Below are 14,312 nucleotides of genomic sequence, written 5' to 3'. Positions count from 1 at the left end.
CGGTGCGCGTGGCGCCGCGGTCAGTGCGCTCCCCGTCCCAAGGCAAGAGCTGGGCTGGCCGCACGCTGCTCCCCCCGACCYCAGCCGTCAGGAAGGGGCAGGAACAAGTCGCTCCAGCCCTGGGGGCAGCGGTCCCCGCGCTGGCAGCTCCTGGGCCACGCGCCAAGGAGCTGACCCCCRTCAGGGGGACCGCTCGCCGCCCCCGCTCTGCCCTGCCTCGCACCCGGCCGCCGTGCGTGGGATGGAGACCAGTTAGCCCGGTCCGCGAGCCCCGCCGCCTGCGTCGGCGCGGGCCTGGGGCCAGGCGCGACTCGGGAACGCTGCGAGCCGAGCGGAGATCCCTGGTGTGCTGGGCGACGCGGAGGGTTCGGCGGGGCTCGCGCGCCTCCGGGGAACTTTGGAACAAGATAATGGCCAAGGCGCTTCGAGAGCGGGAGAGCGGGGCGGTCCACAGGGCACAGCGCACCCATTTCCCCGCGTGAACAGCGGCTGCAGCACGCAGAAAATACCCCAGCGCCGCGCCGCGCCGGCAGCGGGGCCGGCGAACAATGTGGGGTCGGGAGCGGCCCCGGCCCCGGCCCCGGCCCCGGGCGCGGCGGGCCCGGGCGTGGCGGCGGCGGCGGCCCGGGCAGCGGGGCTGCCGCGCTCGCCGGGGGCCGCCGGAGCGTGTGCTCGTGCCTCGCCGGCCTTTTCTCTTCTCCTTCCCCAGATTTATTTATTTATTTTTTTAATAAGATTCCTCAAATAGCTGAGAGGGCTGCGCGACTTCAGGAGAGTCTGATGCGGAGCCTGGTTACCTCGTCGCGGTTGGGCTTACTGGCGAAAGCTCCTTCCCGTGCCCGGGGACAAGGGATGTAGCATAAAGAAAAGGATGCACGTTAAAATGAAAAGAGAACTTCTATTAATACTTCCAGGGTCTCTTCTCTGAAGTTTATTTTTTCCCTTTGAGAGAAAGAGAATAAACTTTTTGAATTTATGGAGCAATCTATGAAAAATAATCCAGAACATATGTTCTAGATTGTGTATTTTACTCTAAGAGCTGCCTGAGCAATTAAAAATGCACCAGGAATAGAATTAAGCATGTGTGTGCAATTTAAGCATAAACTTGATATTTTTGTTCATAACTCAAGGTGATTTGCTCTTTAAAATAGCCCCATAATTTGCAACAAGTTGGTACGTAGGCTAGGTATGAGTCTAGCCACCGACACCCGTTTCACTTGCACTAATCGTGCTACTTTTTGTTCAATAATTGCACAAGCAAAAGCAAGGCTGGACAGGAGCTGAGGCTGGATGGCGGCGTGCACCTTGGGTGCTCCCCGGAGGTGGCAGATCTGGTGTGGAAGTGTTCAGAGAGATGTTAATGCGCTGCATTGGCTTGTTGTTGTGGCAGTCCAAGAAACTAAGCCGGTTCCTGGATGAGTAACTTTATTGAAGCCTTTGCCTGACTCCGAGGGTTGTGTGAATGAACAGGCYGGCACTGCTGCTCAGCTCGCTGCTGATCTCCCAGGCCCCAGAGCTAAAACATCGCAGCCCCCCTTCCCTTTTTTTAAACTTTGTCCCATGCTAGGCCTCTTCCATTTGCTTCCCTGTTCTGATGTGATTACTGCATGCTCTTTTTTAAAGAGGTAATAGCTCAAAGAACAGATTGGTCTCAGCTGCCTTGAAACAGCTGTGAAATCACTGCTGAAGGTGCTAGTTCTTGCTGGATGAATCTGAAAAGTTGGTTATATTCTGGGTTTCTTCGTTTGTGCTAAAACGTAAGACTTGATAGCATTTGTGTATCTTAGGAGTTTAAAACAAAAATCAATGCAGAGAAGTGGTGMGTGTTCCTGTGTGATTCTTTAAAAGTTTTGATCTGAACCTAAATTTTAACATTGGGACCTTTATAGTGAAAGCRTCTGAAGTGTTTTTTTGTTCTCTGTTCAAAACAGTTGGTGATAAACAGCTTAGCGTGGACTCAGTTATATTTTCGTGCAAGCTCACTTTTAACGCGTGTTGCTCTATTTTCCTACGAAGGAAATGTTAAATCAGTGTCAGGTAGCCTTAGTCCTCTGTGGTAGTCCCTGTTCTGTAACAGCTGAAACATTTTAACTCCACAGGTGTCACAACTTCAGGGCTCAGACAGGAGCTGCGGAGTTGGTGCACGTTTCTTCGTACTCTTCACTCTGTCCTTTCTCCCCGGGTCTAACCTAAGAAGACAAAGATGGTCAGGTTTTCCGGCAGATGGGATTTGGTGTGGTTGGAAGCGCCGTAGTGAGTTGCGGTGGAGCCCCGTGGTGCGCGGCGTGGGTCCTGCCTGGCGAGGAGGGAGCGGGTGCCGTGCTGGGGCGCTCGGGCTGCCCGGGGCTGAGATTTCCAGTGGTGACGCTTGGTCTAGCAAAAAGCTGCTTGTGTAAACAGTTACACCGCGAAAAATACTCCTGGGAGGGGGCTGGCGGAGGTTTTTTCTGAAGTAGTGGTAAGAAAAGCTACGTTTGCAGAAGGTGCCCCAAGTCCGTATAATTTACTAGCGCTCTTTCTTTTTAAGAGCGCCTACTTTGGATGCAGCTTATCTACAGAAGCATATTTTTGCCAATGTATCTTATTCCACCCTCCAGGCTTAACCTCTACCTCCTCACCACCAGAGGAAAATAAACTGAGGGACTTGCAGTGGCACAGACATGCCGGTTTATCGCACCCTAAACAACATAGCTGTGTTGGCAGGAAAGCTGGTGGAGTGTCACTAATGCATAGATGAACCTGCAAGGTAGAAGTTTTTCCATTTACTCRTGGGAAACAGATCCCTTCGCAGAGTCGTGGAGCTCGGCGTGGTGACCTGCAGCAGCGGTCACTAGTAACTACGTTGTTTCTTTGCATCGGAGGATGAGAAAGTCCCTAGGTCTGAATTGGCGGAGACGATAGCCTTTGACCATCCGAGTAGCCTTAATCCTGCCTGGGGATGGCAGGGTGTGACGGCAGTCCCCTGCCCCATGACACCCCTCCTTCAGCAGGGGCTTCGGGACACGGTGCCTGGTGTGACGCCTAGGCCCCGCGGGAGCGCACGCCGGCGGCGGGCACCGTGGCTCTTGTAAACCCTCGCCACTGGAGGGGAGCGGAGATCTCGTGGAGTTCGTGCGCGTGAGCTTTTTGRGCAGGTTGGCTTTAGTCAAACACCCGTTAAACCTGTAGCGTTGGTTTGCCCTCTTGAGCTGATGGGGCTCTTAAGGATGTTACAGCAACGCCCTGGTTTTTGCTGTCTTCAACTCGCTTCCTCCTCAGCACCCCTGAATTCCTGCCGCCGCGTCATCCTCGCTCTCCTCTCCGCCTTCCCTCCCTGCCCGACTTGTCCCTTGGAGCCGGGAGCCCGGTGGTTGCTGAAGGAGTTCGGGTTTAACGGTGAGGGACTGGCGACTTCGTTGGGGTCGCCTGGTAGAGGATGGCGTCCCTGCGACGGGCGGTCAGCCTGCCAGCCGCCGTGTTTTGGGGCTAACGTAGCGTTCGCGAGAGGGTCTGTTCGCTCCTTGAGACTCTTTTGTAAAATGGCTTTGGGTCTCAAGTCGGCGTGCTAGCGCGCGCCGCCGGTCCCCGCGACGGTCGCTGCCGAGAACAGCCGGTTCGGCCGGTCTCCTCAGCAGCGAGGGCGAACCCCGCGCACGTGGAGCGGGGCTCGGCGCTGGAGCCGTGCTGAGAGTTAGCGCCGCTTTTGCCGGCTCCGGGCGGCGGGCTGGGAGCGTCGTCCTCCCAGAGCTTCCCCCGGTCGGCGTGGGAAAACGTGTCTCTGCTTCCTCGCCGCTGTGACGCCCTGGCAAGCGGCAGGGAAGTAACCGAGCAAAAGCCTCCTCTGGGGCAGCCGGGGGTTCTCCAGTGCCCCCTCTCAGCAGCACATTTGAGAGGTCTTTTAGCTGTCAGAATTGTAAATTGTGGTGAGGTCGTTTTCATTTCTTTTTTTCTCCTAGTTTATATCTGATGATGTAAAGAAAATACTGGTATTTAAATTCCTCTATTCTAGTTCTGCTAAGAGTTGCATGGAGAGGCAGTTCGGTACCAAGGTGCTGGCGCCCAGGAGGTCCTGGCTCYTCGTTTTCCTTTCAGGGCTGATGCTGTTGTGTGGACTTGGCCCAACTACTGTAAATAGAATAAACTGAAATCTGTGTATCTGTTATAAAAGCAAAAAACCCTTGTCTTGCAAGTAGAAGGGATATGTTTATACAGAACCTTGAAAATATGAAAGATAAAGATATAAAATGTCTTTTATTGGAGAGAGTTATGCAGTGGACACACAAGCTGGTCAGATTGTGCTTGGTTGGGAAGTGAAGTGCTTCAGGGTCTCGGCGAGCTGGCCGCACGCATAAGCCCCGCGGAAGGGCACTGCGCGTGGGCCTGAATTTTGGTGGGAAGCRTTGAGTCTGAAAGAACGGTACAGTGCTGCCAGCAGCGGTTAGGCGGTGCGTGAGGCTGAACGGAGGAACGAGACCCGTGCCCAGGCAAAGGCCACTTGCGGAAGAGCTGGTTTCAGGGCTGCAGGCGTTGTCAGCCTTGCTTTTAGGGCAGGCCAGGACCCTGTTCCTAGCCTGGCCTGTGCTGTCAGCTGATCTTCCTCCCCGAAGCAGAAAGGTTTGAATGTGAAGGTGCTTGGGGACAGCTCCAGCAGAGCCAAGCTGGTGTTGGGGCTGTGATGGGGAGTGGTGGTTACAGAATCAACACCGGCTTACCACGCGTTTAGCTCCAAACTCTGATCAGCCTTTATTTCTGCTACTCTGACATCTTTGTAGTTGTTTCTCACAGCTGCAAAGGTTAGAAAAATGTTGCTGTGAACATCAAAATAGAGATTCAGTTGTCCAAGAGGTGGGCTTGGGGCACACGGGTCCTTGGCGCCCGTACCGTCTCGGCCCCTGGGCTCAGATGGTCCGGGACGGCAGGCGGAACTGCTTTGCTGCCGAGTTGGGTGGCTTTTCAGAGGCTGCYGTGCAGGGAAATGGCACGTGGTGAGAGCGTGCTGAAGTACCTGTAAGCACACGGYGAAAATTTCCTAGCAGCCAAGCGCTTGCTAAAGCCGAGATAAACTAGCGCTTGAGCGTAGTGACTCCTCCAGGTAGGATTTGCTAGGGGGTTGCTTCCAGTTGGAGGTGGGATACCTGGGTTTGTTCCCAGATGTGCACGGCCCTGTTGAGAGTCTTGAATCACCAGTGACTTCTTCCCACCCAGGCTCCTCCCTAACTGTTGTCCACTGGGAGCTCTTTGAGTTCAGTGGGGTTCGTAGGGGCTCAGCACACCTGAAAATAAGCTTGCTGTTTTGTTCCCTTCCTAGTTTGAAGAGTCGGAGCGTTTAGTCATTGTGCACTGGGAGACTGATGCCAAATTCATTGCTTGTAATCGGCTTTGTAGTTCCTAGTGTGTTACGTTTGATGGCCAGAACTTGTTTCCAGTACCCAAGTTGTGCTGGATCCCCCAGGGGCCACGCCGTGTCTGATTCGGGGGCTCTCGGCAGTTCGGTTTTGCTCGGTGTGGTTGCCGCTGTGCGTTGCGCAGCAGCGGTCTGGCCGGGGGGACAGCAGGATGTGTCCTGCTAGTGCATCTGGGTTGGAAGACAAGCGGTGCAAGTCCACCAGCCTTCTAGGTCTCAACATACTGGAAGTAGGTATTTAGTGTATCAGTTCTGCTTGATTTCAGCAGCCATTTGCGCAGCCTTYGTTAGGAGCTTGGGAAGCAGTCGTCACTGCTCCAGCACCCTCCTACCCCGCTTCTGAAGACTGTTGCTGCGCCAGGGGTGTACGGACACACTTTCTGAGGAGGTGCCAGAAAACATAGGAGTTTGCCGGCGGTAGGAGGTCAGGCAGGCCCTGTCTTGGCTCCTTGGGGTTTGTTGTAAGAATTAGAAAAGTATCTGTTCAGGTTTGGCATAAATCTCCTTTTTTTCACAGCTCTCAGCTGGCTCCTGGGGGCTACAGCATCAGGAGGCAAAGGCTTCGCTTCCTGACGTTGAGAGTCTTGTGGGCTTGTCGGAGAAGAGATAATAGGATCTAATAAGTGGGAGAAGCCATCTGGCCAGAAACTAGCCTGGGGCTGAGTGTGTCACCCAATCCTGCTCTGAAGCCTCCATGTTTTTGTTTTTGTTTTTTTTTTAATCCAGTTTAAGCAATTCCTGCTGTCCCACACCGCTGAGCTGTTACTCTGCAGGGTTGTCCAGGAGGATGGTGAGTTCAGTGCAGGGATGGGAACATGGGTGGCAAAGGAAGTGTCCCACACAGCTTTGCTCCCAGGGCCAGCATGTTGCAAAGCTGCAGTCTGAGCTGGAAATCCGGCAGTATCTGTTCACTAACATCAGCCTGGAATTTATCTGGCTCTCTGCCACACGCTAAATAAACCCCAAGTCATGTTGGAGGCTCCTTCTACCCCCTTGAATCCCAGCCCCTTTTTGGGAGAGCAACCCACAGGCCAGATTTCCTTATGTTGAGGTTTTTAAGCGACCAATTTGAGCCCCTTGAAACCAGATACTAGTGGGAATTGCTGCAAGGCCTCTCTAGCCGTGCTGACGGGGACATGGTGTAGTGAAAATGTGCGTTGGACTGGGGGTGTTCCGGTAAGTTGGTACAAAGGCAGTAGTACAATGACTTGAATTTCCAAGTGTGTAATGAACAGATTGTATTTAAAAAAAAAATCAAACCATTTGGATGGCGTTGTGACTGGTGTTTGCCATCTTGAGAAACTGGTGTTGCTTGTGTCTAAAGCTGGAGCTGGACATGGTCTTCCAAGCGCTATTGACGGAGGGGAACTGTGCAGCCTGTTGCGCGTATCGCAGTTTAGTTTGCTGCCACCCAAGTCTGGCCTCCAGCTCACGTTTCACACTTTGTGAGCAGAGGGAGGTGGACTGAAGAGAAGGTAGAGGTGGTTCATGCTGAGATAGAAAATGAGCCCTTACCTAGGTGCTTCTAAGCCAGTACTGCCCGAGCTGACTTTATCCTTGAGAGTCTGAAAGTTAGTCTAGAGGGCAGATGTTCAGGATGTCTGAAATCTCAAATCCATGCTTCTGGTGCAGTTTCTGATGGGGAGCTGCACCTTTATCTGCTCAGCCAGTGCGGAAGGATTCAACTTGTAAGCAGAACAAAAACTCTTCAGTAGGAACATAATTAAAAACTTCCTGAAGTCTGCGTAACCTCATCCACTGAGCGCTGCTTTCTCCCACCTCGGTTATGGCAGTGAGCCTGCCTGAAGAGGAAGACTCAGAGGTGCAGCTCCTTGCTTCTCCGCTCTCCCAGCAGTGCGGCTCCTGGGATGGACGGAGACTCTGTGTTGGAATATTGACACCCTTGCGCAGGTTAGCGAAGCCTCGGGGGAGGCCTGCTGGCTCAGCTGGGAGGAAGATCAGCTACTCATCAATGTGGCTTTTCTTCAGGATTGCGTTGTAGAACACTCGGAGAAGTTTCCGCAGTCCCAAATAGTGTGTCTCCGTGGACCTCCCTTTTAAAGGGGGTGCTGGAAGCTGTGTGTGGCTTTCTTTTAGCCAACCGCCTTCTGCCCAAGCGACTGCCCAGAGTTCAGGAGAAAGAGAAAGTGAAACTGCCTTGTCTGTCATTCAGATGCTGAGATGTGCAGAAAGTGGAAAAGTTGTATAAACATTAAAACAGATGAGCTTTGCAGTTCTATTTCTGATCATCTTCGTGGAGAAAGCTGTCAGTGGTCAGAATTAGCCACGCCGGTTCTTGTGTAATTACCCTCATACAGTTACGTTGTCTTAGGGATGTTTGGCGTGAGCTGCGTGTCCTTGTGTTTGACTTGGATGTCCAGCGTGAGTGTGCTGTAGTTAACCTCATCCTTTAAAATCTTTTCCTGCTCCTTTAGCTTCTGCCTTAAAGGTCATTGAAATCTAGACCTGGGATGCCCTTTCTAGCCTGTGGATGGCATCGTTCGGTGTGCTATTTTTGAGCGCTTGCTAGTGCTAGATATGAGAGGAGCCCTTCTGGAAGGGTTTTGTAGTATTTGTGTTTTATTTCCTACTTTATCACTTGGCAGCAGTTCATGCTCTCCTCTTCCTTTTAGGAAGATTGCAGTGGCTTGAGTCACTGTTACTGAATGTTTCCCTGTTGTACGTAGCCTCAAAATTGCTTTTGCTGCTTCCTTGCATTCTCCAGTTTTCAAAGGAGGAAGATAGACCTTATGGCTTAATCAGAGTACCGTCCTAGGAGCCTCCTAGCCCACAGCTCAGCAATGGCACTGGTGGTCTCTGGTCTGAGCTAAGCGTGTCACTTGGGACGAGGTCCTGCAGCGAGTTGCRAGTGGGCTCTGGCTGCCCTCCTGGTGAAGTGGGTTTGCTATGGCTTTGGCATCTCATATCTGTGCCTCGATTTCTTTGTCTTTTGACAAAACGTCTTTTCCTCAAACTGATGGAAGTCGTTTAGCTGTAAGAGTGATTGCRTGCGTATGCTAAGTATTGCCCATCTGTGAATGTTTCTGATACATCTGTTGGTTTTGCATCGAAGATGTATACAATACCTGCCCCAGGAATTTCYGTAGTTTATGTGGCAGCTGGGATGCATCATTAAACTTCTGTGTCTGTCTCTTTCAGAACAGGGCAGTCGGACGACCCAAAGGGAAGCTGGGCACCGCTTCTGCGGTCAAGCTAGCAGCTAATCGGACAACCGCGGGAGCACGTCGGAGGAGGACGCGATGCCGCAAGTGCGAGGCGTGTCTGCGGACAGAGTGCGGCGAGTGTCACTTCTGCAAAGACATGAAGAAATTTGGGGGGCCTGGCAGGATGAAGCAGTCCTGCATTATGAGGCAGTGCATTGCAGTAAGTACGCCTGTTGCTACTGTTCTTTCAGAGATTTCTTTCCTATGTTTGTGTCTCCTGATGACAAGGCCTAGAACTGAGAACTCTCCTTGGAGTAGTCTGCAAAATGGCAAAACAGGGTAATCCCTGCCCTTTTCTTCCCTTTGCTTTTCACMCTCCAAAACTCTTAAACTCCTAAAGGACCTGCTTTTGTCCTCAGTAGTTTAGAAGGCAGGTGTGGAGATCAGCGGTACACCAGAATTCAGCGCTGTAGTAGCTTTAAAATGCTGGGGAAGAGGGAAGTTCTGATTCAAAGATGGAAGAGGTCTGTTTGGTTTGAATTGTTTTTGATTTTCCTGAACAGCCACTTTGCAACCATCTTTACTGTGTTAATTACTTAATCAACTTAAGATAACGGGTAGATCTGAGRCTGACATGCCCTAAAATTTTTGGCATTGGTGACCCCAGCCGCAGACTAAGACTTGGGTTTGAATTTGTTTGCTGTTACTTAGGCGTGGGGGAGGAATTTGGTCCAGAAGACCAAAGAGCCATCCAGCCCAGGGTCTTGTCTTCTGCAGGGACTGGAAATAGCTGCCTGGCAATGCACATCAGAACAGGGCAAGTAGGTAGTCAAAGAGTTTCCTGGGTTCCAGTGATACGTTGCTTTGAGGCTTCTTGAGCCATGAATGATAGCTTTATACTTGACAAATATTGAAAGATTATTCTCCCATTAAGTTGTCCAAGCGTCTTTTGAAACCATTGCTTTCGTACTGACAGTGCCACTGAGCTTCTCCTCAGGGTTTAATGCACCCTCTCAAGCATCAGAATTAGCTATAACTTTCCACCTAATTTTAGCTGTGGTCAGCTACCCTGGCAAGCTTAAGTCTTCCACTGATAAACTGGAAGACCTTGTATTTGCAAGTGTTAAAAAGGATCAGCTTCTGAAGGGGGTTGTTTGCTTTAAAAGGGAAAGGAATACTGTCTATTCATAACTGAAATATTACCCTATCTGTACTCATTTTCATCTGACTCTTGATTTAGTCTTATTAACTGTTCCTTTCACCTAGGCTTTTTTTCTTTAATCCTGTTGAGGAAACTGAAGTGGAGGCGTTAGGTGGCATGGTCAGGCTTTAAAAACTGRTAAGCACTTAGTGTTTCCAGTAGTTGCTCCTGGTAGCTCACGCCTTGTCCTGTTCTAAGCCATGCACTGTTTTGGCACAGAGGGTTGGATTCAGCTCTCTGGGATCTTTCAGTACATAGAATATCTACCTTTCTGCAGAGTGCTTTTGTAGCTCAAGTGTCTTTTCTTTGAACACTTGATTTCCTAGAGTGTGGCATGAATTGAACAGCATGGATGAAGAATTTATTATTCTCTAGGGAGAAGAAATTGTGAAATCCTGCTGCCTTTTTTGCGGAGGGATTAAATTAGGGCTGAAGTGTGCTTTATTGTCCTGCCTGATGAAGGAAACTTTCATACTAAGCAGTTTTAATCTTGATATGCAGGCTGAGCCTTTTGGAGGAGATGAACTGGGTTTTCTACTGGCTGAGTGTAGTTGTCTTCCCATCCCCTCCCCCCTTAGGAACAAGTGTGTTTCTTCAGTCATGTGTGCAGTTTGATTTCCAAGAGCCCTGCTTAGAACACAGAGCTTGGTAGCTGACACATTTTGATTTGTCATCCAGTCTTTAAATGAGCTCTGGAGGCATCTCTACTCTTTGGAGGTTCCCACTGATGTAAATAGCAGTGGAAATACTATAAACTTACTTAGAGCAGTAAAAGCCTGGAARATCAACCAGTTGAGCTGGGACTTTACATTTCTATAAGCAATCCTTTTGTCTTTGCTTTTGGTCATTATGTTTGCTAGCAATTGCAATAGGAACATGTTTTGGTATGTATCCAAGAGCTTCCAGTGAAAAAAAGAAGACGACTCTCCAAACAAGGCTCTGTGGAAGTAATGATCCCCGCAGTGCTGGGACTGTTGTTTCCTCTAGTTAATATCATTGACAACATTAACTAGACCCAGACTTTCATTACTCAGAAGCCTTAAGAGAGCCTGTACTGCTCTTTAGAGAACAGGAAGCTCCTTTGCATCACTGGCTCAATCAAGGAGGGAGGCAGGAGCACCTGGGCCGCTCCATGCTGCTTCGGATGAGTCTAAAGGGAGYATGGGGGCTCTATGCTGGGAGGACRAGTCATTACAGCACAACTGCTCTCAACAACTGCTTCAGCAGTGCCAAGGAAGYGTGGCACAGAGGATGTTCCCTAGAGACCCTTGCCCCCAGCAAGAAAAAACTCTAGTACTCCTGGGRTGTCCATGCTTGCTGCGGTCCTTGTGTACGGATATAAATTATTTCCATGTGGGAGACTGGACAGAGCAAGCGACTGGACAACTTAACTTTTCTGAACTGATGCARTGGTTTCTGGGGGATTCCTGTTGTGAGCCTAGAAAAAGGGTAGGAACTAAGTAACATTTGCAAAATGCTTTTAAAATGGAACRTGGATAAGCACTGGCATGAGAAAGCAGGAAAGTGTTGCCAGAGCTATCGTATCAGTTGCTGACGTGCTCTGCGGTATCTTACCATAGCTCTGTTTTTCCTGTGTCTGAAATTTCCTGAAGGATACAGTTATCACTGCATAGATTTGATTCAATGTACAGTTACCCAGTTAGAGTTTATTCCATACATGAGAGGTGTTTGCTATGAAAGGCCATATCTCTAGCTCCTACTGCTTAGCAGTTGAGGAGTTACAACCTGATTGATTTTATTTCACATTACAGCCAGGTTCTTATGAGGATCTTAGTTCTCTTACTTGTCATGAGGCTAAGACCCTACTGCAGTAAAGCAGAGTTTTGTTCCTCATTCACGTAAAGGTAGCTTTTTCTTCCTTCGACTGGTGTTCAGTGCTTTGACATGGGGGAGAGAAACATGAGATGCTACAGGTGTCCTTCTGCATCAGTGACAGATAGGAAAAATCACCATGCTTCCCACTTGTCGCTCTTCTAGGAGAAGAATTCTCTCAGGCGTCTGTGCAGTGCTTCACAATGTTGTGGCTGGGAGCAGAGCCTTCAAACTGATGCTGTAATGGCCTATCGGTCAGGAAAAGGCCGCCTCTTGGTTCTGTTGTGGACTTGGTGTGTGGCCTGRATTGGCTCCCGTAACCTCTGGCTGCCCAGCTTGTAAAATGGGGGAGCTGCCAAATTGTTGGTCAGATTATGAAGCTTAATGGATGTACCTATGATACTCTAGGTTGCTTTATTTCCTTCCCACTGTATTACAGTGAAGTGACTCACATTCCAACATGTGGATGAGCTCACTGATTCAAGGGACCCACAAAACAATGTTTCCTTTTCATCCCTGGAGTTCCCCATTGATCTGTGTTGCTCTAGGGAGGGCACTGTCATTCCCTGATACATGTCCTGTGATGCTTCGTGTGGCTACCCAGCCTCAGATGTTGCCCAGTTTTTCTTGCCTTCATTGTTCAGCTGAAAAGAAGCCTTTGGCTGCTTGCATAAAGCCTTCTCTCTCTCCAGAACTTCAGAATGAGAATACTGTAAGTTAATGTTGTGGAACTTCTATTTCCATATGCTTTCTGTACTCTGATCAAGGCTTCTTTCTGATATGTGTAAACAGCCGGTGTTGCCTCATACTGCTGTGTGTCTGGTGTGTGGAGAAGCTGGGAAAGAGGACACTGTGGAAGAGGARGAGAGCAAGTTTAATCTCATGCTGATGGAATGCTCCATTTGTAATGAAATAATACACCCAGGATGCCTTAAGGTGAGTAYGAGGATGTGATACTTGTTGGAAGTAAAAACTGGATCAGGTATCGCTTTAATGCAAAAGTAGTACACAGAAAGTAGAAAGCTTTCAAATTTTCATCTTTGGAAACTGAGTAAAGAAAAGCAGGGTGATGGCCACAGCACCCAAAGCCCTGGCTGGCCGGAAGGGATCGTCACCTGACGTAAGCGGCAGCCCTCTGTGCAGAGGCTCTTGCTTTGGACAGTCTCGGAGATGTGCTTGTATGCAAATGTTCTGCAGGGTTTTTTGTCTGACTCTTGTTTAAGGAAGTGAGTCTCAGGTGGGACAGAAAGCTCAGCTAATGTTTTGACACTGACTTGTTTCCAGAAGACACTACAATCTGCCTGTAGCTTTGCATGAGTTGGGGGTCGCAACCCCCCATATCAGTAGCTCCTTCCTGTGGCCCACAAAGCACGAATGAGCAGTTTGCTGTATGTGTCTGTCCAGGCACGGATGTGCCATTCAGAGGCCGCTGGCTTTAAAGATGCTGCCAGCAACTCTAGAGAACAAACCGAGCGAGCTTCAGGCTGCAGGAGAGCTCGCCCTTGGCCGGCTTGAGTAACGTGAGCAGCTAGTTCCTTTGCTGGTAGCAGAAGTGCTGTTTGGGGCATATATTTGTGTGTGAGCATTTGGAAGCTTCTCTGCTCCAGAGCTGGTTGTGTTTCAGCTGCTCAGCCATTTCCTGTTGCTGATTTGTTTATGGTTAAAGTGATTTGCTAGAGCAAATGTGTTCTGACACACTGTGCCCCAGAAAGGAGCTTCGGGCCCCTCCGGGATCTCGGGGAGGGGGAAGCTCGCTCCCTGTGCAGGCCCGAGGTGATGCTCTCCTCGTCCTTCGTCGTTCCTGCGCTGTGTTGCACCAGACGCTCTGTGTGCGATCGATTCATCGGAGCAGAAAGTAGGTAGYTTGCGAACCAGAACGCTGGCTGTCTCCCTGCTCCGTGGGGAATGGGGTGCCCACAGCTCCTGCCACAGCGGCGTTCGGAAAGGAAGCTGTGCTTGCTTGGCTCTGCTTCAAACCAGGTGTCGAGAGCTTGGTAGAACAGGGGAAAGAGCTGCTTTGTTTCAGAGGTGCCTCAGTCCCGACTTGTAGCTGCCCTCTTACTATTCTAGCCCTTCCCAAAAGCGCCCTGCACTCCCCCATCTCTTGTTTTGCTGTCTCAGTGACACTTCCCGGTCAGGTCCAGAGGACAGGATTGTTGTCTAGTGGCAATTCAAGCACGATTTCCCCTCCCTGTACCATATTTGGGACTAGTTGCACAGGATGTGGGTCAGACCTGTGAAATCAAGCAAGTGCTGTTTGTTCTTTTATGCATAGGTGGTGTTTTGAGTGCTGTTTTGGTAACTAGAAACAATGTTGCTTCTGAAAACTGAACAGTGGGAGATTCATGGTGTGCCTTGCATGTCTTTCCCAAAGCTTCTGGCAAGCTGGAAGGATGGGATAACTGATAGGATTTATGGGACAAAAGGGCACCATTGCCAGTAGGATTTTGGAATTCTTGGAAAGCAAGAGGAGACTGYGCAGGAGAAGAGCAGAAGGAAAATGGAGCCTTTCCATTGATTTTCCCCACCACCACCACTTTGCTGATTATTCCTGGCTTCCATGATTTTCTGTAGGATTAAAGACTCGGTTACTRTGTTATGTCTACATGTTGTTTGAGCCACTGACATGGATTTAAGACCAGAGGATGGAGCCCCAAAAACACTTGTGGGAGACACCCTTGAATGTAGACGCAGTACCTGGGCAGCTGCCTCTGTTCACCACCCAAGAGAA

At 50.1% G+C, this 14,312-nt stretch overlaps 1 protein-coding gene across 1 annotated transcript in view; it reads left to right on the top strand.

Moving 5' to 3' along the window:
* Positions 1-14,312, top strand: part of KDM2B (lysine demethylase 2B) — a 108,448-nt gene that overhangs the window by 82,155 nt on the left and 11,981 nt on the right. The window contains exons 10-11 of the mRNA XM_085321044.1: positions 8,543-8,767; positions 12,374-12,517. Coding sequence (XP_085177170.1) covers positions 8,543-8,767; positions 12,374-12,517 — 369 coding nt within the window. The remainder of the gene's footprint in view (positions 1-8,542; positions 8,768-12,373; positions 12,518-14,312) is intronic.

The sequence above is a fragment of the Rhea americana genome, unplaced genomic scaffold, assembly GCF_003343005.1.
Source record: "Rhea americana isolate MKP2758 unplaced genomic scaffold, rheAme1 scaffold_68, whole genome shotgun sequence".
NCBI lineage: Eukaryota > Metazoa > Chordata > Aves > Rheiformes > Rheidae > Rhea > Rhea americana.
This window is presented reverse-complemented; position numbering and strand designations above follow the sequence as displayed.